We start from the raw sequence: 24,905 nt of genomic DNA, 5'->3' as shown, positions 1-24,905 counted from the left end.
ATTTCAGCAATTTGCCTGAGAGTTCAGGCCTTTTCTTTTCCTCAACAATCAATTTATCTTTTGGTATTTTTCTTTACAATTTTTTAATGGAAAATACCATTAAATAGCACAAATTTTTTGAAACAATAAAGACATGTATTCGAAACAGCATCCAAAACTGAGAAAAATTTAGATAACTCTCCTCAGTAGAAGAAACTATTTTCGAAAACTAGGGCAAAAAATTTCGATATATATATTTGATTTTTTCGTAATCACGTTGAAGAAAGCGTCCGAAAATCACATCTTGCGCGATTAACGTCATTTGCCAGATCTTGGAATGTGACTGGTTACCCCAGCGATTCCGGAATTTTTATCGCGTAAGATCTGATAAGATTCTTATAAAATCTTTTAAGATAAAAATTTGGAAAGTTGACCTAACAATAAAACTTTCTCCTCAAATAATTTATTAAAACAAAAATTATTAACATAAAAACTGATTTAAATTTATTTAATTAAAGCTCCATAATTATGCTCCAATGTCATGTGTCCGCTGGTAATTTTGTTTTATAATCCAAATTTTATAAAAATAAATATATAATCTTTTTATTCAACCTAATTGAGGTAAATAATTAACTCAAACGCCGATAACTTGCCTAATCAAACATGAAACTTCATCAAGCTGTAAATTGAGCCAATCGGAGACAAGGCTGCAATTATCCAATCAAATTGCGGCAAAGTGCTGTCAGCCCCCTTTTTGTCCTTTCTCAGCGAGTCAGAAAAGCGCCCGGGCTTTAAGTTACCATACGAGTAGTCAGCGCCCCCTGCCCCATTTAATCCCGAAGCCATATCACTTTGAGCCCACTTGTACGCACATTTTATAGCATTCACTTTTCGACTGACGTATTTCTCGATTGTGAATGGGGTGTATTCCTCAGGAGCGTTTCGATTCTCATCATTCTGTTTGTCTCCATAGAGGCTACCGTAATATTTGTCACCTGTTTTGTGGTTCCTTTTCGCCAACTCGTATGATCCCGAGGCAAATTTTCCATGTTCCGAATGTGAAGGCAGTACTGCCTCCCGTTTGCCAGTTCCACCGGAAGCGGAGGGTGGAGGGTTCGGCGGTGGATTGGCCAAGGTTGATGGTGGAAGTGAAGTTTCATTCGAAGTATTTGACTGGCCTGAATTTAAGTGTTTTAATAACAATTGAACACAATAAGACAATCAGATTTGACGAAAAAAAAACATTCCTGATTAACTTCGGACGAGTTGCTCTCAAACGACTGGCAATGGGTTTAGCTTTAACAGCAGCTAGCTTAAATAAGAAATTAGCCTCACTGACTGGGTGGAAATCAGCCTCACTGACAGGCGGGGGGGGGGGGGGGGGGGGTTAAACATTCTCATTAATTCTGACGAAATGCATATACTTCGAGACTAGCAGATCTCTAAGATCACTGAATAGACAGTTAATGGCTTCGGGCTTTACCTACTTATCCCCTTTTTGAGGTCGAAAGTTGAAAACGTCTGACTAAAAATCATTCAAAGAACCGAATCATAGAAGTGCACAGAAAAGGCCGACAGGACCCAAAAAATATACTTAAAAATTTTACACGAACTTTGTTTAATTTCAATTAATTATCAGGAAACTGCCATAATTAAGGATAATTGTTGCACTGGGAGCTCTAAAAAACTTGAAAGAATATCAAAATAGGAGTAACAAATGCAAGATCTGAGCCATTTTCAAAAAAAAAATAAGACTTGTCACGGAGTTTAAGTCCTTATATATAACACTTAATTAAAATAACTACTAGGGGATTTTTTAATGTGGAAAATTATTTATTACAACAGACATTTTTGTCATTCAAAATATTTAAAAATAAATTGCAACTAACCAACCATCTATCAATTCAAACAAGGAGGCTCGGTAATGTGCAATCGCACATAAGGTTCCGACCCTGCTCATCCACAATTTTGACATAATTATCCAGCAAATGAAGAACAGATAGAAAAACCCAAAAATTCAAGTATTTTTCAAAAAAAAATTGTTGTACGAACAAAAAGAAAGCCTCCAAAGCAAATAACTCAATGGAGTAAAAAATGATTCATTAAATTATTGAGATATATGCATATTTAGAAAGCGAGTCAAGACGAACAGCAAAACTTAACGACAACAACAACAAACATTAATTACATCAAAAACTTTATGCCCGTTTTAAAAAACATAACTTAATAACAAAGTCATAATATAGTCAGATAACACTGAAAATAACAAAACTAACTTGTAATTTGCCAGAAAAGATACAGGACCACTCCATAACAAGGCTTGGTAACAGTTACACAATAAAGAACAAAAACAGTAAATTTGAAAAATTAGCTTATAATTATTAAAAACAAACAAATTCAAAGTTAAACCAATAGAAATCAACTAAAATATCCCGTAGGTTTAAAATTACCAATGCTTCTATAAAAGTGGATTAACAACTATCGGTGTTACATTGTTTATGCTGTTGCAAAAAGAACAACAAATAGACAACAAACAAAAAATCAGTTAAAACTTGCCAGAAAACACTTTCCGTAAAGCCGTAAAGCCATAATTTGGCCCCCAAACTATGTTTGATTGCACCTTCTTCAAACACTGATAAATTATTATGTGACTTCTCCTGAATGAAACTAGTTAACAAGTAGACAAAAAAGGGAAAAAAGGCAAAATTAAATAACACATGTTTTTTTCGAAAAAAAAATTATTTCCGAAGACATGAAAGCCGTTAATTACAACATGAAATAATTAAATAGGTTCCTTTATTCTTTCAAAGAAAGCCCATGAGCCTTGCAAATTTCCACAATATGTCTTACGTCCATAAAACGAACGTCAAATATGACAAAAATCAAAAATTAAATTATTTTTTTTTGTGAAAAACCTGTGTCGAAGCAAGTAAAGGCATAACAAATTCTTTAAAACATTAGATTTTGTGATACCAATCGTTTTTGACACCTTCTTTTGACAACAATAATGTCATATTTAGCCTGTAATTAGCGAGACTAAGTAACAAACAGACAGAAAAAGAAACCAAATTACGAAATTATTGTAATTTTTTTTAATTTTGGAAAACAATTGTTTTCAAAGTCATGAAAGCCATCAGCTATCTACTAATATCAGAATATCGGCTCATCTATTATTCCATTAAAACCAATGAGACGGGGTCATTGTACAGGATATTTCATACAACTGAAAAGACAAAGTAAAAAGGACAGTTAAAAACCAAATTGAAAAGTTCAAATAAATTCTTCGAGAAAGTAGTGTCTAAGACGTTAGAACCGAAATCTAAATCTTAAAGAATTTCAATATTATCATTGATGCTTTATTTTGAAAGCCAATATTGTGATATATGAACTGTCAATAACGTGATAATGCGACAAAAATAGAAGACATGAAAAATGGGCAAAAAGCTAAATTTTAAAAAAATGCAAATTCTAGTAGTATCAAAGCCAGAAAACCATAACTTGAGGCGTAAAACCTCAATAAAGATTGAACTTGAATTCAGTAGAAAGAATAAGCATACTTTCATTGCTGACACTAAGCTAAAAATTGGCAAAGTATGAAAAAAATGGCGGCAAAGTTCAATAAGCCATTTTTTTAATTTAAAAATCAAATATTTTTAAAAGTCCAAACGACAATAAGCTTTCAAGTAACAAATTAGATACACAAATTTGAAGCTAATTAGGAAGACAATTGGACCTATCACTAGTAAGCTTTGATTTGAAATTTTCTGTTATTTAATTAACATAAAAAAGATCAATTTCTTTTTATAAAAAAGACCGACTGATTACAATTCAAATTATTTTTGGATTGTAACAGACCAAGAATGGTCCACAACTAGCCCTGCTAATGCTGTTTGTCCATTCAGAAGACCTAACTTTTCGAATGTCATAGATATAGGTATTCTGTTAGTAAAAAAAATCAAAAATATATGCTGCGTTTTTGATAATCAACGAGAAAAGTTAGCAAAAAACGGCAAAGTTTTAATTACAGAGCACTCTCAACGGACGTTGAAGTAGAAATTGCCCCCTTTGGAATCTATAAAGATTGTGTTAGTGGTGTTTGGGTGTGCACTTCCTGCAATTTTAATCAGTTTGAACTGAAGAAAATTATTTCGTGCTGTGTTTGATGATAGAGTCTGGATTTTTAAATATTTAGCCAGATTTTTTGACAAAGAAATTAAATAGAAATAGCCGACAATATTTTCTGTCCTTAAAACTAAAATCAACAAGACTCTTTAAAAAATTCTAACAAATGTTAGCAAAATTGGCGAAATTTTTCTGTCAAAATTCCGAAAAATGTGAATAAAATCAACGGAATTCACTCTATTTTCTCAAAAGTTTAAACCTCGATAACTCCCTGTAGGACACTAAAATCCAAAAAATCTTTTTAATTCCATATTCTACGCTGGAAAAGCTTTCTAATGATACCAGTCTCAACTCTCTACGATGAATATATCGATCGGTCAAAATTGACTGAACAAAAAAAACCCATTTGAGTATATAGTTCCTCCCCCTCAAGAGGGGTTGGAACAATTATTGTCTCAGGGAAACTTTTCTCCGCTCGAATATTTAATATTTCTAAGCTAGTTTGTTATTTGATAAACTGTTGAAACGTTTCAAAGTTTACCAAATAACAAACTAGCATATGGCTTGTCAAGCCAAAGAACTCTATTATCTGCTCGAATTATTTAACATTTCAGCATAAATTAAGTGTATTTTATTTTTAACTTAAATTTTACTGCTAATACATGACTCATTACCTCATATATTCAATTGAAAATTTGCTAAATTTTTGTCTGATCTGTATATATCAGAATTTTTTTTTTTTAATGATTCGGAGAAGGTTAGAAGAACATTTAATAACAGAATTTGTGTCTCTGAATTCGTCTTTTGAAAACATTAACATACATTCGACTATCTTTTTACACATCTTGCTAAATCCAAAATTAGGCTATGATAAAAAATTAAATAAAATATATGTTCTGCTCATTTTTTTATTTGGAAAAATTCAATTGACTTTTTGTCTCTTACGGAAATCACGGAATTATTATGCCGATTGATTATTATGCAGGATTGTGAGTAGTATCATTAGAAAGCTTAAAGCTTGTAAAAATCACATTTTCAAATTTATTAACATTTTTTAAAATGCTTCAAAAATGGCTATTTGGCACACTATGTCCAGTTTGACAGGTGGTGTACCCATTAAAACTGCTAAAACAATCTTTCTTTAACCCAGTTATGGGCTAATTGAGTCTAAAGTTCCGAGAAAAAATTTTCAGAAATAACATTTGCGTTCTTTTGGTAATATGGACCGATATCTTTAAAAAAGCATGCATTATTTATTAAATGGAGATTTTCGTTTATCAAGCTACTATTACAAAAAAAATTTAATACATTTGCATTTCTTAACAGCCGAGCAGGGATAGCAAGGCAAACTTTTGTCTCATTGTTGAGTTTTGAAAAAGAATGAAAAAGGATTCGGATTGTATTTTTGGGTCTGTCTTTCTTGAAATACTTTTTTGCCATTTTTCATCCGTTTCATTAGAAGTTCTGTTTTATTTAAAGGTGCAATTATAAAGAGGTCCTAGTACACTCCATTGAACTCTAAGGAGACAATATTGTGTTTCATGATTAGAACTTGATTTTGCTGCTCCACAAATTGTTTTCATAAACCTTTAATAAATTCTTGAGATTTTCAAGCCTGTGATGTGCTTATTGTAGATTTTGTGGCTCCACAAATTGTTTTGATAAACTTTTAATAAATTCTTGAGATTTTCAAGCCTTTGATGTGCTTATTGTAGTTTTATGGCTGAGTCTAAATAATCAGATTACTAGTTTGATCTCTAGGGAGCTATTATAGAAACTATTTAATGCTTTCATTTGACACATAATGCTTTTTTGGTAATATAACTCGATAAGTATCCATCAACAAGATTAAAAAAATTAGTGAAAACATTGCTTAAAAAACTTATTCGATAAAAAATTTTTTCGGTAAAACCAACTTTTCTGGAAACATTTGCTACATTTTCTGTTTTAATAGGGGAGCCAAAGTAGCAGGATCAATTGTCGTCTAGTTGTGGAATTTCATAGTTCAAAAGTTATTCGGATTTTTAAGGGGCGCTGTATATGTTTTTTTACTTTTGACTTTTGTTTTTTATGTTACTTACAGAGCAGAGAGATTTTCAATGAAACCTCAAAAAATGACGACTCAAATACACGGAAAAAAAGGTTGCCAATGAGTAAACATAACATACAATAATATACAATAATCACTAAGCGTAGTCTCCTTAAGAAAGCGGTTAAATTTTTATCAAATGAATTATAATGTAGTCTTCATTGTGGTTTTATTTATTAAACAATTGTGTTTTGGCGTTGATAATACGAGTTTTCCTAAATTTTCTATTTAATTTGTTTTGATATTTTCTTTTTTCTAGGTTCCGTTTTGCTGTCTTTTCCCCTCGTCAAGTTAATTTCAACTTAGAAAGAAGTCGCATATTATATCAATGGCGTGGGAATAAGGCGCAATTGATTATATTCGATATTTTTAGGGTAAAGATTCTGGTCCCATAGGCTTCGGCACGGTTTTCTCAGAAATCTGAAATGATTTCTTGATTTTCTCCTGTATTTGTTATTTTTGTAGTTGCATTACATTCTCAATAAGGACAGTTCTCAATGGTTTTGCATGGCGGTATAAATGAAGCCATTAAGCTTATTAGAAAATTCAGCTAATTGCTTTAATCACTTTGAATGTATTAGTTTTGAAAAAGTGTAAACGTATTTTCTGGCTTTGCACTTTTCTGTTTTCTGTTTACTTGTTTAATTGTTCTCAATAAAGACCGTTCCCATATCTTTTCTGAAAAAATGCATTTCATTTAGTTTTCTTTTAATGTGAAGTTTATTTTTAAAAAAATGGATGGATATTGAGATTTGGTTGTAAGTAATGCTTGATGTTTTTATTTGTTTTTTTTTGTTTCTCTGGTCTTTTACTCTCCTTAATTACAGTTATCATCGGTTCTCAAAAATGTTTTTGCTTCAATTTTATATTGGTTAGAGTTTAAAGCAGTTTTCAAATTGATTAACCAAATAAAAATAAGGGATTTTTGAAAGTTTTCTATCTCTTCGTCTTTTGGTGGACAATGAAGTCAAAAACGTGGTTGAGCGTGGTCGGAACATAATGTGCGGACGCACATAACCAAGCCTCCTTTTTTGTATGTAAAAATATTAATTTCTAAATTTTTTTGAAAATTAAATTTTTGCTGTCGGAGTTATATAAACGATTTTTGCTCTATATATTGTTTAAAATTAAACATGGCAGCAAACTGAGAACTGCTCTTGAAGAAGTATTGAAGCGTAATTTATATTGTTTTTTATCGAGAGCTGTGGTTTCAAAAACATGTTCTAGAAAACAGTTTTTAAGACCATTGGTGATTCTTGACACTTGTTTATTGTCAAATTTTGCACCACATCAAAATTTTGGAAATTTTGTTTCTTTTAAATGACGATTGTTGCAAAGGCAACTGGTTTCAGTGGTAATACTTTTTACTCACCTGAAAATAAATGAATTTAGCATAAATAAATTTGGCCTTTTTTCTGACAAGGTAGCTCATTGAATTTTTTGCATTTACTTTGACGCTTTAAATCGAAATCGATCCACAATTTTTTACAGTTCCTTCTCTTTTGTTTTTTGACAAACGTCACTGTTTTTTTCTAATTTGATGAAAATTGTCGTTTGGTGCTATATGTAACGTCATCGTTTGAGCATGAACATTTTAGAAATAGTCATTTTTTCGTTACTTAATAATGCGTTTTTTATCTCTCAGAACAACAAACCCAGCGCGAAGCAAAACAAACACCCATTTTGTTTGTTTTGCTCTGCGCTGGTTTCTTGCTCAAAAGATTTTCTAGCAAGTTCGCTATTTGAATATAGTTAATAACGAGTTTTACAAACCTGTTCACAAAACTGTTTATTTTATGGGATGCACCTGACTATCTTTTTTAAAAAGTAAAATTTAAGCTGAAATTTAACCTCCTTTTTCCATTTTGAACTTCTGCTTCCATTGATTCGCGGTTCCATTGATCAAAAGATTGATTATCTAGCGCCTCGGCTCTGCTAATTCCCACCAAAGGTCTATTGACTGATGCGACTTCTGACAAGTCATTAACTTTTTGCAATTGGGAGCGACATTTTTATCTCATTTGGTCATTATTGTCAAATAGTGTGTCTGTTCCTGCCCATTTTGACAATTATTTTCTCTTCACATTTTGCTCTCTTTATTTCTGTTCTGTCTAATATAAAAATCCCACTATTTTGATTAATTGCAATTCCAGTTTTCCTAGTTGTTAATTACAAAAAAATGTATGAATATTGAATGAATCAATCAGCGTTCTTTTACTGTCCGTTTTTATAAAAACAACTGGTGCATAGTTACCATGAACAACTCCAGTAGATTGTGAAGTGCCAGATGTATTGCCCACATTCGTGCCATTGTTTGAAGTCAACAGACCACTTGCGTCTACTGAAGCAAAAAAAAACATTTTTTGCATAACATATCCGGCCTGACAGGCTAACTGATTTCCCCGCCAGATCAGGGCTTATTTTCTGATATTTCGTTATGAAACGTGAGTTATCATTTCAATTTAAATTTTCAATTGTGAATTTTGCCGTGTGACTTTTTTTCAAAATACTATACTTTAACTTGCCATAAAACGCCCTACTTGCCATAAAACGGCATAGTAAAATGTTTATGGACCTGTGTTTATGTTCAAGAAACGGTTGGCAGCGCCCACTGTTCTATTAATTCATTGCCATGGGAGCAAAAACAAATCTCTCCTTGGAAAACTTATTATCTATAAAACGGATCAAATATGGAACCAGAGTAACCATAGCAAGATCTTAAAACGGAATTTTATAGGGACTTTTATGGTCCAAATATGGTCCGTTTTATGGTTATATTACAATATATTACATATTTTTAAATATTTTTTCAACATTGGTGTATGATAATATTGGTGTGAAAAATCAATCCGAGAGTTTATTAGTTTTTAAGCAAATTCGTATCAAAAAATTTAACTTTTGGTTATAACCGTGAATTTACAAATTTGAGTAGAGAAAAAAACATGTCTGTCCTTGATCATGTTTGATCCGGAGTCACAATTATTATGCACCAGTATTGAACCGCAATCTATATACATACATATTATTTACAATCAAATGTCGGGTCTCAAAATTTTTCCTCATCTCATCCTTAAAATTTTACTTACATTATTCCTACAACTGCAAATGTTGATTATTTTTTCAAAATGACGCAACGTAGCTCTGCTAGCTGCAGTATGTTTTTTTATATGATTATAAAATTTGATTTGCTTCCACCGTTTCTGATATGACTGACACATTTTTGGATGTTAGGGTACCTTTTTAAAAAAAATAACAAAAAATTTAACAATTCATCGTTTTGTTTGAACGTGGCTGCAAAAAAAAGTAATAAAAGGAAAAACTATATAAAAGAGACAAAAAAGAGCATTTTCTTAGAGGACAAACAAACGTTCAAGTCTATATATTTCTTGGTCGTTTTGTTTCAAGTTAAGAAATTATGAACATAACCAAGAAACGTCGTGATAACTGCTCTCGAATAACTGCTGGGAGCTCCAATCTATTAGAGCCTGCTTAAGTCGGCGGAAGTAACTAAATTCATTAGGAGAGGGGCTCGAAATGATATCATTAGAGGGAAATGTATACCACTATAACGACTAACAAAGTGTGAAAAATTTACAACAATATGGCATTTCATTTCACTTTTGGTAGTGAAATACCGCCACTTGAGTTCAAATGCTGACACTTATCAGTGAGAGAAAAATTTAGACCAGGCAAAACGAAAAAATCAATGGCGTAAAAGTCACGCGAAAAGCCAAAACGGTCAGGCCAAAATTTTGCATAAGAAAGACTAATAATTGTTTGCAATAATTGTTTGAAGCTTAGTTTGGGAGCTTTTATACATTTCACCTATAAAAAGATTTTATTCAGAAAAAGGTTCCTTTTACTTTCAATTAAAACTTTCGGGTGTGCTAGCCGCAAGGTAAAATGTGTGCTTAGCATGTCATAGATTGATGGTTCAAACTCCTCACTCCAGGAAGCTGTCTATGCAAGACTGAGCTGTCACCTCAGTCTAGTCACTCTTTCTGTAATGATAGTTTACTTGGGACGCAAAACAGCGTCTATCGTCGCCAAAAAAAAACAATAATTCTCACAAAAAGAAGTAGAAAATAGGGTCAACAATAAAAAAAAATTACGGCTGAAAAATTACAGTTAGAGTAAATCGTCTTCAAATTGGATTTCTAATGCTGTTTGCGCAATTTAATAACAAAAATTCAATAACAAAACATTTTGTACTTTCGTTTTGAATTTTTTGAATTCAGTATTTCACCGTGACCATCTTTAGTTTCAACTACTACATGTGTTCACATTTCTGGAAGGTTCTCCCACCTTTAAAGCAATGAAATTGTTGTTTACACTCAACACTAAGTAACAAAAACATCTTTTCGTGCAAAGCTTCAAAAAAGAGAAAGAGTACACAGTCAAGCATTTGTTGAGTTTATAATTTTAAACAAATATCCCCCGGCCTGGGGTATGCTGAAAATATTTTTTTTCTCAACAGGCCACTGAAACGTACAAAGTAAACCGATTCTGAAATGCGAAACCATCTCATGCATTATTAGTACTGTAAAAAAAAATTTCCACTTTTTAGTCCGCGTCTTACAAATGCCAATTTGGGAATGCTGCAGCGTAATGAGCGTACCTGCGTTATTGGGTGTGTTTCCTGGCACGGGCATTGGGGCAACAGGGTTTAGACTCGCACCTCCGGGGTATGGTAAAGGATTCATTGCTACAGTTTCCCCTCCACCCCCAGCGGCGGCACCGTTAAACATCTTGAGGGGATCCTGTGGGGTGACTTTGATGCCAGACTCGATCAAACACTTGTTTAAGTGCCTCAGACTTCTACGTAGCATTTTACTTTTCCCTAAACGAATCAATCCAACGGTATGATCCAGAAGAGTCAGGATAATAACCCCCCCCCCCCTTCCGTCGAGGTCATAAGGGGGGGGGGGGGTCATTGGGACCCTAAACATGATCTGAAAAAACGAAACTAACAGTTACTCCGCATTGTTTTAACTTTGGTAGAAAAAATTCAATCTATTTGATTAAATTAAATTTTGAGCTTATTTGCGCTATCATCAAAACTTTTCACAAATCCATTTATAAATTTTTCATAAAATTCACAAATCTTTACTTCATAAACATTACATTCAATATGGTTTGAGCAGTTTAATAGACGCTGTACTCAGTGAAACAAAACTTTTGATATATCGCGCCAATACATGCAAGATCTTGATTTTCTTGACCTTTTTTTCAAAGATAGGTCTTGAAACCTTTTGATGTGCTCTTGGTAAACTATCTAATTGCAGAAACACTTGAAAAAAACAAGTTTGCATAAATGTCGACGTTCTGTTACCAAGAATCTCAAAACTTTATCAAACTATTTCATTTTCTCTTTCAGCGGATATAGCCAATGAAATTAGTAAATACCAGTGTAAGTGGATACTAGATTACTTTCATCTAAGAGCACTCTAAGTCGGTGAAACAATTCCAATATTTTAATAATTGGATTGGAAGAAAGCTTGTTTTGAAAGGATGTGTGATCCAAAATGAGGAACCAAAAATTAATCAAGCACCGGAAAACAGATTCCAATTAACTCCATCAATTTGGACAGAAGGAATATTAACTTAAGTATAATCCAATCTAAGCATATTAGCATACAAACTTTCGTCTGGTGGAGCGTCTCCGTCATACAGATCGTCCATCAGAACAAGAGAGTGCAAGAAATCCTTCTAAAACAGAGTTACAAATGACGCATCACAGGTCGGTGTACGCAACCCCAGTACGCTCGCTCTATTCGGGCCCTCTTGGGCCCCGGACTAAAAATGGATCGGATGCGTTTGGAGAAAACAGTTCTGATAATCTTTCGATGGCAACTTGGGTCTTATAATGGGTGGTCTTGGACAAAATTAGCCTATATCTATTAATTTACTTAATGAGTTTTGATATCGCTCAATTTGAGGAGTTCGAAGTTAAACGTGGATCTATGCTGCCCCCCCCCAACTTAGTGGGCATATGACTTTTACGCTTCCAAAGCGCACTTGCCAATTTTTAACATTGTAACGTGCTATATAATAATGCAAAATTTGTAGGTGGGGGCAAAAAACGGGGGGGGGGGGCGCAGATTACATCCGGAAACTCTTTTCGAAGATTTCAGTGCTGATCTCGCAAAAATATGAGCGGGGATCGCTGGAATGGCTGGATAACAAACCAAAGTTTGACTTTGCTCAGACCCGTCATCGGCAACAGAATACTGCTGCATGACATCAGCCGTCGTCGGATTCCGGTCAATTGACTTCCATAGATCCCTAATGCATTGATTGACCCTATCCTCCTCCTCTGTCGTATCTATCTGGGGCATCTTGAATGCTACTACACAGAAGGTCTGTAGTTTGGTGATTGCTGAAACAGGATCCCCCGGTTTAGACCTCGAGTTATGAAAAGACTTCATAATTCTGGTGGGGGGGGGGGGTCTTTATTGACTATAAATACACAGTCCAGCACACAAATTGTTATCACAGATTTACGTCATAGAAAGAGATGGGGGCGGTCTAAGCAGGCGCAACCACTATGACAGCTGCTAGTACTGAATCCGAACCAATATCTGTGATTTGCTATCCTTGTGTGCTCAACAACACACCCACTGGTCTTAAACTTTCGAACTTGTGCATCTCCTACAAGCCATTTTCTTATTCTTTCTTGTTTCGCAAGGCATAATGTCTCCGGCCAAAAATACGCTGAACAATCACACAAAAAATTGTGTATTGCCACACAATTTTTCGGGAGAAAAGTGACACACAAGAAAATTCCCAGTTACAGGATAAATTGTGAAATTTAAACGATTCTTGTTGGGTTATGAGTTTTCGCAGGCGGAATAAAAAGCGTTTTTAACTAAGTAGAAAAATTAACTTCTCAAAATGAGAAATTAACAAGAATGATAAATTACAGTAGAATTTAGAGATTTACAGGATTATTATCATCTGATTATTAGATCAATATGGTGATTTGATTTTGGGGATGAAAAAGGGCGCAAAAATCAGCGGTATATATATACCCATTATCAGAGCGCGAAAGCAATGACACAAAACTAATCTTAGCACCATGATTTACAATGGAGGTCGCAAGGGTTACCCAATATCATTTGCTTCTGCAAATTTCCCAGAAATCAGTCGCACCGCAGGGTTTACCATAGATGGTATGCATTTACACTTTTCTAAGAATTTGTTCACATTTCTGGTGGCATCATGATCATTCGATACATGCTGGGAAGATTATACATCAAATAATCTCACTCTAATATTAGTTATCTAGATTCACCAATTTGAACCGAATATTGATTCTAAGCATCATTTCTTGACAATTCATTTATATAAATTCTATGATCAAAATCAATTTCTTATCAAGTTAAACTTTCTTTCTAATTCCCACTTAGTTTAATACTATAGTTTGATCGATATTCTAACACCCCACTCAGACTTGAGCTGATTGCGTAGAGTCTGTTCCCATTAAAACAGTTCTAAATGTTTCCACCTTCGATACGGGTAAAGATTTCGTGAAGATATCGGCTGCCATTTTGTTAGTAGGAACTTAATGAATTGAAGTAGTCCGATCTTCCGTTTTGTCCCGAATGAAGTGAAAATTTGTCTCAAAGTGTTTGCTTCTCTTGTGCATGACTGGGTTTTGGCACAAATTGATGCAACTCTGGTTGTCCTCTCCAATTGCTAGAGGGTGTTTCTGTTGGATGCCGAAATCATCCAGAAATTGTTTCAAATACAATGCTTCTTGAACTGCCAGATCCCCAGTTGCTGTGACCCCTCATCTAGTACGTCGGACGTCTGTGTTGACATGAATTGAGCCCACTTCGGTCTCCTTGATGATTACATCTCGAACTGCCACCACCTTGCGTGTGTTGGGTACGTACACCAGGTATCCGTTGTCTCCTTCAGTGCAACCCACAAACTTTCCTTCCAGTGCCTTGGATTGAAGTTTGCTGACATCTTTCATGCTTCCTCATGAAGACTGTGCATTCAAAAAAGATAATTTACTAATTAAAAGCTTAGGTTTTATACCACGCGTCAGCTCTGCTGGGCATTTTACTTCTCGTCTCACAACCAAGTTCCTAATCCTTATTGCGTGGTGAATTGCTGTTCCCCACATCATGTTTGTAAGACCCGAGTCAATGAGCAAGCATCTTGCCATCTACAGCATTGTCCTCTTGCACCTCTCAGCTAACTCATTCTGTTGTGGCGTCTCTGGTATGGTCTTCTCCTGTAGAATGCCTGCATCTACCCAGTACATCTTGGACTGCTCTGAGAGAAACTCCTTCGCATTGTCTTTTCTGTGCTTCTTGGGTGTCCCCACACTGAGAACAAATTTCTTCAGGCTGGTAACTGTTTCACTCTTTACCTTAAGCAAATCCGCAAACACAAACGTCGTGTACTGGTCTGCAAAGACAATGCTGAACCGGAACTCTGACAGTGACTCTACTCTGAAAAGTCCCATCACGTTTGTTAACACCCTCTCCAGCTTCTCTTCTGCTCGGGTCTCTGCCACTCTTGGTAATGGAGTCTTTGTGATCTTTGCCAATGCGCACACATTGCACACACCATTGAATTCCTCCACTGTCTCTGATGCATTCGTGACTAGATCCGCTTGATTCAAATGACCCAATCCTCTGTGCAACTTCCTTGCATTGTCAAGTTTCACGCTGTTGGAACTCATCTTGAGTCCTAGAACGCTGCAGGGTAAGTAAAACAAATTTTTTTCTTGTGATAAATTTACCCGAATTCCATTCTGGAGTTTCATGCAGCCATTTCCTTTCTCGAAAACGACACTATGTCCCCACTCCGTGCATCTTGAGACTGATAAGAGGTTTGAAGAACAGTCAGGCACACACTAAACAATTTTGAGTTCGAATTGGAATTCCCCTTTGTTTGAGGATATGCTGATCCTCACACAGCCTCTGCCCATCACTCTGGAAGCCTCTCCATTGGGATTTCTAACCACTGATTGAATGGGCACAAAGTCCAGGAACGCGTCGATGTTCGTCACTATGTGATCTGTATCACTGTCCACTAGCATGCCCGCTCTCTTCCACTGGGTAAGAGTTGCCCAGTATTCCTCGTCTGGTGAAGCCAATGTTGAACCCATTGCCATTGACTCATGTTTGTCTCCGTCTCTTTGTGTTTTGCGTGCCCTGTCTGGGTGAACTTTCTCATCACACTTGCTGCATTGTACTATCTCCTTCCTCATGCAGTCTTGGCAAAGTGTCCAGGGATCCCACACAAAGCAGTTTCCTTCCTTGGGTCCCTTCTTGAAGTCACGCTTCACTGCCAGTGCCACTGAACCACTTTGTCTCTTGTGCCTCTGTGCTGTGCTCTCATGGAACTTCTGCAGTCTTTTTCTCAACTCTGTGAAGTTTGCCGGTTAAAGATTTCCTGTAAAACAAAACTTTCATACCTCATTGGCACACCATTGAGGACCAAGGCGTTGAAGAGGGTATCTGAGACTGCTTCCCTTGCTTCTTGTAGCCTTGTGAGCAACTCCTGTCCTCTGATGAAGAAGCTATGCAAATCCTCAGCATCCTCGAGCTGCAGTCGAGCAAGCTGTGCCACCAAAGTCACCACTAACGGCGTCTCCACCTTCTAAAATCTCTCGTAAAAAAGCCTTTGCTCTATCTCCGATGCCGTCAACTCCCACACAATCATGTCTCATCAGCATGAGGGTCGTTGCATCTAGAGTCAGTTTCAGATGTTACCACATATTGTTCCGTTTCCCCTTGATGTCTGCAAATTCCTTCTCATGTGCATCCTTTAGCACCTTGTGGTTCTCCTTCTCACCATTGGTTGCCCCCATTGGCTAGTGGTGCGGGCTCATCGGGTTAATCCTCTGTCCTGAATAGTGATTTGTAGAGTCCCTTCGTCTGCATCATTGCCACAAATCTTGTGCTCCTGATTGGAAAGTCCTGTGCCTTTCCTGTGTAGGTCAGCAGCTTAACTGTCTGTTGATCCATCGTAGTCTGAGCAGGCAAAACAGTTGTGAAAAACAAAAGGTACTATCACACAAGGATTATGACTGTCAAAAGCAAATTAAATTTGTTTTAGAAATTCGTTTTATGACTTTAGAAAATTGCTGGGCCCATAACCTGTTGGGTTATGGGTTTTTGCAAGCGGAATAAAAAGCGTTTTTAAGTAGAAAAATTATTTTCTCAAAATGAGAAACCAACAAGAATGATAATTTACAGTAGAATTACAGTGATTCTAAGCACCAGTTCTACTGGTATGTATCAACACAAGATACAAAACTGATCTTAGCACTATGGTTTACAGTGGGGGTTGCAAAGGTTAAACAATATGGTTTGCTTCTGCAATTTCCCAGAAATCAGTCACAGGGGTGACATAGATGGTATGAATCAACACTTTTCTAAGAATTCATTCACATTTCCGGTGGTATCATAGTCATTGAATACATGCTGGGTAAATTTTACATAAAATAATCTCACTCTAATATTAGTTATCTAGATTCAACAATTTGAACCGAATATTGATTCTAAGCACCATTTCTTGACGATTCATTAATATAAATTCTTTGATTAAAATCAATTAGCTCTTGTCTTTGTAATCTGGTAACTTAAACTTTCTTTCTAACAGTTCTCTCGACCTTAATCTCATGAGTTTTTGCGTGATTCAAACAAAAAATCGTGTGAAAAACCCCGTTTTTCGTGTAAATACAATTTTTGCATAAAAAACACACGAATTTCTGCGAACAGGACTTGATATCTTAGGGTTATATAGTGTTTTGTTTATCAATCACCAAAAACAAAAAGAAGTTTTTTGTAAAAAAAATTGTTAATCTTGTTCAAATGAGGACCTTGAATGAACAAAACTGCGTTTTTGAATTGAGCTCAACGGAAACATCATAAACTCAACTTTACTCACAAACTAACTACACGTGACCTTTTCATATGTTTCAAAGTTTTTGGTGTAAGTTTAAATCTAAGCTGCTTGAAGTAGCACAATCAGAATATGTTTTACTCAAAATTGTTCACGTTGATTTGTTACTGCTTAATCATTGCTTATTCTGCGGGAAGAATGCTGAAAAGCTCTAAGAAGCGGACTCGGCAAAAAAGTTGAAAATACGTGATTCAAAAATTCAGTGCTAATTCAATTCTTTTACCCATTTCTAGAACTTGGTTTGCGTATTTTGCAAACTACTAAGTTTTAAATTAGTGTTTCGCAAACCACGCAAACAAAAAAGTTGAATTAGCAATGAACTTTTGAATTTTTTACCTTTTTTTGCCAATTTTGTTGTATTAGAGCTTTTCAGCGTTTTCTCCGCAAAACCAGGACTGATTTAGCAGTAACGACTCAACGTGAGCAGTTTTGAGTAAAACATATCCGATTGTGCTACTTCAAGCAGCTTCGATTTAAAATTACACCAAAATTTTTGAAAAAAAAATTAAAAGAAATTAATATATACTTTGACAGGTATAGTTAGTTGCTGAAGAAAGTTGTAGTTGTGATTTTATATACCACTAAGATATCAAGTCCTGTTCGCAAGCTTATGTCAAACTTTGACAACAGATCCTATCCTAAATGCAATGCGATAGATGCCCTCAAAAACCGGCTGTTGTGTTGAGAAAGTCTATTGAAAATGGCCCAAGTTGATCAGAAAAACAAAAACATAACACTAGATGATTGTATAGCACATATTATACACTACTACTGCATCATATAATAAAACACGTAAAAACACGTTTTTCAAGCAATTTTTTCATCGACAATGAATGTCACTGGCCATTAAAATTTGAAGATTCAGTCATAACAAAAAATCACAAGACACACCTAAACTTAAATAAGTCAAACACAAGTTAGTTTAATCAAAATAAGTCAACACAATGGGCAAAAACGCAAGATGTGTTTCGTGATAAAAAGCAAACACAAGTTTAACAAGTTAAACAGCCAAAACAAACTAAAGTCAAAATCACTTCCTATATTAGTCCAACAACCTTTGGTATATCAAAGCAGATCTAGGAAAGTGTTCAACAAGGTTTTTTTAGCAAATTCACAAATGATTCACAAACAATGAGAATACAGTTTTGGTGATTGGTAATTTTTGGTGATTGGTAATTTTTTAGTTTAATGTGGCGGTGAACGGTTAGTTTTCAATGTGATGGTAAATGGTTATCAGGTAACCTGCCTCGAAGATGTTTTATTTCAATACTCAAAACATTTTTGTTTTTATAGTAAGTATAATAGAGTAAAACGAAGATTAATTTTTTTTATTTTTAACCCAAATCACAATTTTTAATTGAAGAAAACGAGTTAACATTAAAAGAATTGAACATGCTCAAAAAATAAACAACAAAATGGATAGAAGAAAAATTAAGACATCAAGAGTATTATGGTTTTTGGAAGAAATATTTGATCCATTACCAAATATTATATCCACAAGCTCATACACAAATCGAAAACAATAAAAAAAAATCTGAAACTTTTTGGCTTTTAAAGCAACGTATGCTTTGTTTTTAAGGCTGATGCAACGTATGCATTGGTTTTTAATGAATCTTAGCTTTTAATGAATAAAAGACAATGATGGTAAAATCTATGATACCAAATGGAAACTAAAATTTTCTAAAAGCAAGTGTACAAGGAAACTTTCAATAGAAGATAATACCAACAAAAGACATTGCTAAAACTAAAACCAATGGTGCTGAGGCTCAACTATTACCGAACAGATTCACAGTAAGAGGAAGTGAATTTGTATTGACACAAGAGTTCGATATATTTTTATAAGGCAATAGTGTGAAGCTGGTTGATATAGAAGAAGAAGATAACTTAGCAGACTTCCCTCCAAAATCTAAATTATTATTACAAAAAAGGTGAAAAGAACAGTCATAGCCTCGAACTAATAAAATTGTCATTGAGCCCTGTTTTCAGCATCTGACTTGACTATTTTGATCTGCGATTTAGTACACAGATTGGAATTACTCATACAAGAAACAAAAGAGGAACATGATTGTTTAAATGGTGAGAAGTTAAAGATATCCAAACAACTATTAACATAACCGACTAACGTCGGGCGAATTGCTCTCAAACGGCCGGCGAGTGGTTGGCTTTGTCAGTAGCTAAGCACAGTCTATTGAGGCTAGCTTTGGGTTAATTGAAGGGGCGTAAGTTAGCGCAGCGTGGGTGGGTGCACCGGGGGGTTGTTGGGATGGCAACAGTGGGGGGCAACAGTCTCCAAAACACATTCTGTGAATCGCATACTTGAAGACTTGTGAGCTGAAAGGCTCTAAGAGCACTTAATGTCCGCTGGGCGCTACCTGTTTATCCCGTTTTTTGAAGACACAAAGTCAAATGCGTCAAACAAAAAATTGGTCCAGCGAAAAAGCGACAGGACTAAAAAATTTGCTACAAACTTTGTTTGAGATCAAATAATCATAGAATATTATTAATCAAGAACATTTAAACAATCATTTATATTTATAATAAATGACACGACAACGACAATCAGCTAAAAAGTCTTTAGCACGCAAATAAAAAAATTCAAACAAGAAAGATTAATACCATTATACGCAGATTAAATATTTAACATAGTTGAAAGGTTTATTAGAACCTCATTACACAGAACCTAATTAAACAATGTTTATAAATGTGGATGGTAATGCATCTAATTGGAATAGAGAATTATTAAAAATTAACAAAATTCTAAGAACACAGCCACCAACTTATTAAAAAGATATCAATGTTTTGAAGGTTAATATTATGAACAGGAGTTATTGAAATATAAATTTAACTTTAAATCTGATAAAACAGTTTCAAATCTCGTAACATTTTTCTTAATATAAAAAATGACAAGAGATAGCTTTAACCAGACAAAACAAAAAAACCTTAAAATCAACAAAAAATCTAACAACAAGTTCAACCCAACGATAAGTCTTAGAAGGTAATGAAAGTATTGACATGAATGATAAACATACTGCTAATATTCAAGACGCTGTTAGTAAAGAATATTGTGATAATAATTAAATAACATCTAATAACGAAATCAACATATTAGCTAGAAATATGAATGAGTTACGCAAAGGAACATTTGAGGATGTGAAAATTGGTCAATAAAGTGTCAACATTTTTCATCTACCCATGTCCTCATTTGATGATCAGACAATATGGCAAGTATCTCAAACAAAAATGATTTGACTACCCTATCCAAAAATTTATCTGAAGTTGAAAAGTTTTTTTTTTTCAAAATTTTAATTAAGTTGCTAGTGAAACTATCTCTAAATATAACCAATTAAAACAACAGATCGATGACAACAGGTTCAATTAAACTGTAACAAACATTCAACTGGTTGAACAATGGGCTGACAGATGGAGAAGAATAGGATGAGCACCTAATAGTAAGAAAGACTACGACAGTATATTAATGCAATATTAATTTTAAAAAAAGCTACTTGATAACAAAGAACATATAACACTAGAGATGCATAATGACTTTAACCAAGAGGACATAAAAGAAATTAAAAGTTGTTTTCTCCCCGGGAAATGACTCAGCCAACTGCACCACCCCTTGAGGAACCAATTACATCCAAACCTTTATTACATCCAAACCTCTCAAATGCATCAGAACGACTGATCAGCAAAGCTACAAATATCAACGAGCAGATCATAAGTGAAAAAATTTTAGCGATTAATAAATTTATTAAAAATGAATTACAGTGAGAAATTGAGCAGATATTTAACATTTTTGGGGAAAGCAGTAGCCAATATTCTATTTTTTGGTCATATTTGAAAACCAAACTAGCACAAAGATTTCATTCAACAATTTTCTTGTTCTGACCTTGAACTGTGTTTAGTAGTTGATACAAAAAAGTTCCCTTACCTCAATGTATTACTCTTGGGCCCATAAAAAACAAAAAATGTCAAAAATGATAACTCAGACAAAGTTAGAGAAATTTGGAGAAACAGTTTTGAATACACATATAAAAGACCATATATACTTTTAAAGGACCATATATATTATTACCATATACACTTTTTTTGGTCGTCACACTAACAATTAAATATCACCAAAAATAACGAGCAGAGAGTTCAAGTGCGCAAACAATGCTTCAAGCAACAAAGTTTGTTAAAGTTTCAATCTAAATTTCAGTCTCATAATTCTTCTTGAAATCAATTGAATTATTTATCTAATCACTTTATGCCGAATGATTTTCCTAGTCGGCACAAAACTGCAAAACTTAGAATATGTAACTTCCATTGACGTCTTTTCATCGGTTTCAATATAATTGAAACAAAAAAAAACCTTTTTACTTCGATGAACTTCTCTCGAACAATTTTCTGTGAAAAAAAACAAAAATTTTAAACGTGAAAAGGGTATATTACAGTGAAATTGAAATATTGTTATAAAGGAACATGGTTAAACAAAAACTTTGAATAAAAAGACACGCAGGTTTGCAGTAACTGCTACAAACTTAGTTAGAGAGCAAATAAAAAACAAGAACAAGACGACAGCCTTTTGTTCAATCTCACAAAATTGTTTCTTTAGGTTCTGGCCCAAAATAAATTGCACTTGTTTGCCTTGTAGGATTGGCAAAACACTTATCTTGAAAAGTTGTTTGTGCTCAACAATTACTGAGAAAATCATATTTAAAAAAATAAAATTAGCATTCTGTACGATTTATACCATTATAATAAATTTCAACGATTGGGTTAAGGAATCAAAATTTTCATGTCTCTGCAAGCAAAACCAAGAGCAGATGAAGCACTTGACTTTTAAATTTGTCGTTTGATTCTAAATTGTTGTATTTAAAATTAGATTAATAGCAGAATAGTGAAGCGTTCATAATAGAATCTGCAAAACTATTCTCTTCCTCTTTTCAAAATTTTTTCTCATTTGATCAAAACTGTCTTGCGGCGTCAAGTGTAATAGAGCAACCAAAACGGATCAGAATCAGAAAAAAAGCTATTGGAGTTTTGAATGCTCAAAATCTATGCAAATTTTTAAAAATTTGATTCAAATTAGCAAAGTCAGAACTGTTATTTCACATCATTTTGATTACTTGGAAAGAATGGATGCCCAAATAGCCTTTTTACCTGAACGACCTTAGTAGGGGAGGAACTGCATTCTCAATTAGGCCTTTTCATTAAGTGAAAAGAACGATCAATAAATTCATTGTACAGAGTTGTGAGTGGTATCAATAAAAAGCCAGTCCAGCGTTGCACATAAAATAAATAAATTTTTTCTCAATTTTTATTTTTTTCCAAGGAGTTATTGAGGCTCCGTTGAAATTTTTCTGAACATATGACTGGTTTCCGTTGTTTTTGTTCACGGTTTCTGAAATTTTGCTTGATTTTTTATCCATTTTGCTTGAAATATTTTGAAAAGTTTACCAATTGTATTATTGGTTTTAAATTAAAGACATATGATTGTTGCTGTATTATTTGATCCTCACTTTGACTAACATTTTGACTAAATGTTTCAAAATTCAGCACTTTTTTCATGAAAAAATGGGCCAATTAAGATTCTGCAGCACATTTTGTTTTAATTTGCAGGAAAACCAAACCTATAATGTGCTGACACTTTTTTTCAAACGTTCAAGGGCCTAATTTCATTTGAATTCCTTAGAGAGTGCTCTGGTGATAAACTTTTGTCGTTTCTTTGCTAATTTAACTCGATAATTATGCTAACTTCATCATTTATTTTTGATTTTGACTTTTTTGCAAAATTGTCTAATTCACTAACGTTTGCAAAAGTTACACGTTTCCAATGGACACGCAACAATGACAAGGCTAGTTTTGATCTAATCGTGGATTTAAACAATGAAAAGAACATTCGGACTGTTTTTGGGTTGCTACTTGACCGCTCTTTGTCTGTAGAGAAAACAGACCAGAAAGATTTCAAATAAAGGCTGAATATTTTTAAGGATTCCATTTACGTTCAACTGAGGCCCGATCAACGTTAAATATATTTTCATTTATAATCCCACTAATGTGTTTGCGTGAAATTATTTTTATAGATTTGACTTCTGTATTTTTTGTGAACTAGTAGTCTTCTGACTTAGTTTCACTGATTACCAATTCAAATGGCGTCCAGAACAATTATAAATAATTCTATACATACTAACTTTTTGTTAAACCTTATTGTTATGACTACCTCAATACCTCGTCACAAAAACAAAATTCAAAAAATCCTTGCAAAAAAAGATTGCCTAATGGCGCTTTTTCTAATGATGCGTTACTCGTTTTTGCACAATAATTATATCGATCGGCCAAAATTGACTGAAGTCAATTGAGCCCATTGTTCTCCAGTAAAGTGGTACAATAACACAGCTAAAATATTTCCATGGGAATTGGATTCTGTTAACTGACAAAAAACTCAAGCTCTCTCCAAGGTGGGAAAAATTGAAACAGAAAAAGTCTATCGTGGTACAGAGTATAGAGAAGACATACCATCGATGATAAGTTCCTCAGAGACCTAAAATATTCCACAACTTAAGGTATTTTTGCCCATTATTTTAAAATTAACATTTCTAAACTAACTTTTCGCCCAGCACCCGGGTCGAGAAAAATCGGGAAAATATGAAAGATAAGCGGTGAAAAGTTAGTTTTTTCACCGCAAATTTTGTACATAATTTTGCGGTGAATGCGGTGAAATTATGTAATTTCACCGCTACCAGGCGATTAAGTTTTTTTTTCACCGCATTCACCGCCTGATTCATGTAATTCCACCGCATTCACCGCTTACCTTACAAAATTTTGCGTTGAATGGCGGTGACACCTCGACCAGTAAATTGATGTAACATCAATTTACTGGTAATTGATCGTATAGATTAATTTGGTCAAAAAATACTGGAAAATTAACAATAGTGTGAGGCGGGTTTGGGGGTATCAAAATAAAGAAACAAGTTGCACACTTTCATTATAGGATATAGAATCTTCCGTTCGACATTGAGTGATTGTCATTTTAAGCGAAACCCTATATCCATCTAAACTAATCTAATTAGGAAAAGTGACCTTCATCATTCTAGTGGCCTGGTACCATCCACACCTGACCGCATCTGCAAAAGTGTCTTGGTAACTGCTGCTCATCTGGTTCACACCTATCATCATACCCTGCACCCCTCTCTTACCCTTCATGCACACTTTCCACGTGTTCGCTTGCACATTCTACAACAGAACCCAAAGGCACAGAACATCACACACCTCCATAGGTCTAATAGGACCCATAGGGGGTGGGGGGGAATTAGATCCGCTATTTGTTGTATGGCAACATTCTATATGACAACGCAATTTCTAACTGGTTTCAGAAAAAGACTGCTCGTCCGAAATAGGTCTAATAGGACCCATAGGGGGGGGGGGGGGGAGAGATTAGATCCATTATTTGTTGCATGGCAACATTCTATATGACACAATTTCTAACTGGGGTCATAAAAAGGCTGCATAGGATCCATTCTGTTTCAGACGAACAGTCTTTTTATGACCCCTGTTAGAAATTTTGTTGTCATATGGAATGTTGCCATGCAACAAATAACGGATCTAATCTCCCCCCAACCCCCCTATAGAGGGGGAGTTCAAAATAACGTAGATTCCTGTATTGTCTCAAATAAGACTCGAAAAAACACATTTAAGCAAATTCAGCGTTACAATTTGAATACATGTAATAGAGAAATTCAAATCGAGCTTGCTTCACTGAATACAAGTTCATTTCAATATATTCGATTACTAATGAAGCTCT

At 34.5% G+C, this 24,905-nt stretch overlaps 1 protein-coding gene across 1 annotated transcript in view; it reads right to left on the bottom strand.

The window, feature by feature from the left end:
• Positions 1-426: 426 nt before the first annotated feature.
• The window catches only part of LOC142341195 (uncharacterized), a 41,379-nt gene continuing 16,900 nt past the window's right edge, over positions 427-24,905 (bottom strand). Inside the window, exons 4-10 of the mRNA XM_075392109.1 lie at positions 24,185-24,337; positions 23,621-23,645; positions 12,379-12,569; positions 11,833-11,899; positions 10,809-11,030; positions 8,445-8,531; positions 427-1,157 (exon numbers count right to left, since the gene is read on the bottom strand). Coding sequence (XP_075248224.1) covers positions 637-1,157; positions 8,445-8,531; positions 10,809-11,030; positions 11,833-11,899; positions 12,379-12,569; positions 23,621-23,645; positions 24,185-24,337 — 1,266 coding nt within the window. The 3' untranslated portion in view covers positions 427-636. The remainder of the gene's footprint in view (positions 1,158-8,444; positions 8,532-10,808; positions 11,031-11,832; positions 11,900-12,378; positions 12,570-23,620; positions 23,646-24,184; positions 24,338-24,905) is intronic.

This window comes from Convolutriloba macropyga, chromosome 6 (genome assembly GCF_964194025.1).
Source record: "Convolutriloba macropyga chromosome 6, txConMacr16.3, whole genome shotgun sequence".
Classification (NCBI taxonomy): domain Eukaryota; kingdom Metazoa; phylum Xenacoelomorpha; order Acoela; family Convolutidae; genus Convolutriloba; species Convolutriloba macropyga.
Note: the sequence above shows the minus strand (reverse complement) of the source record. Positions and strands in the feature narration are given on the sequence as shown.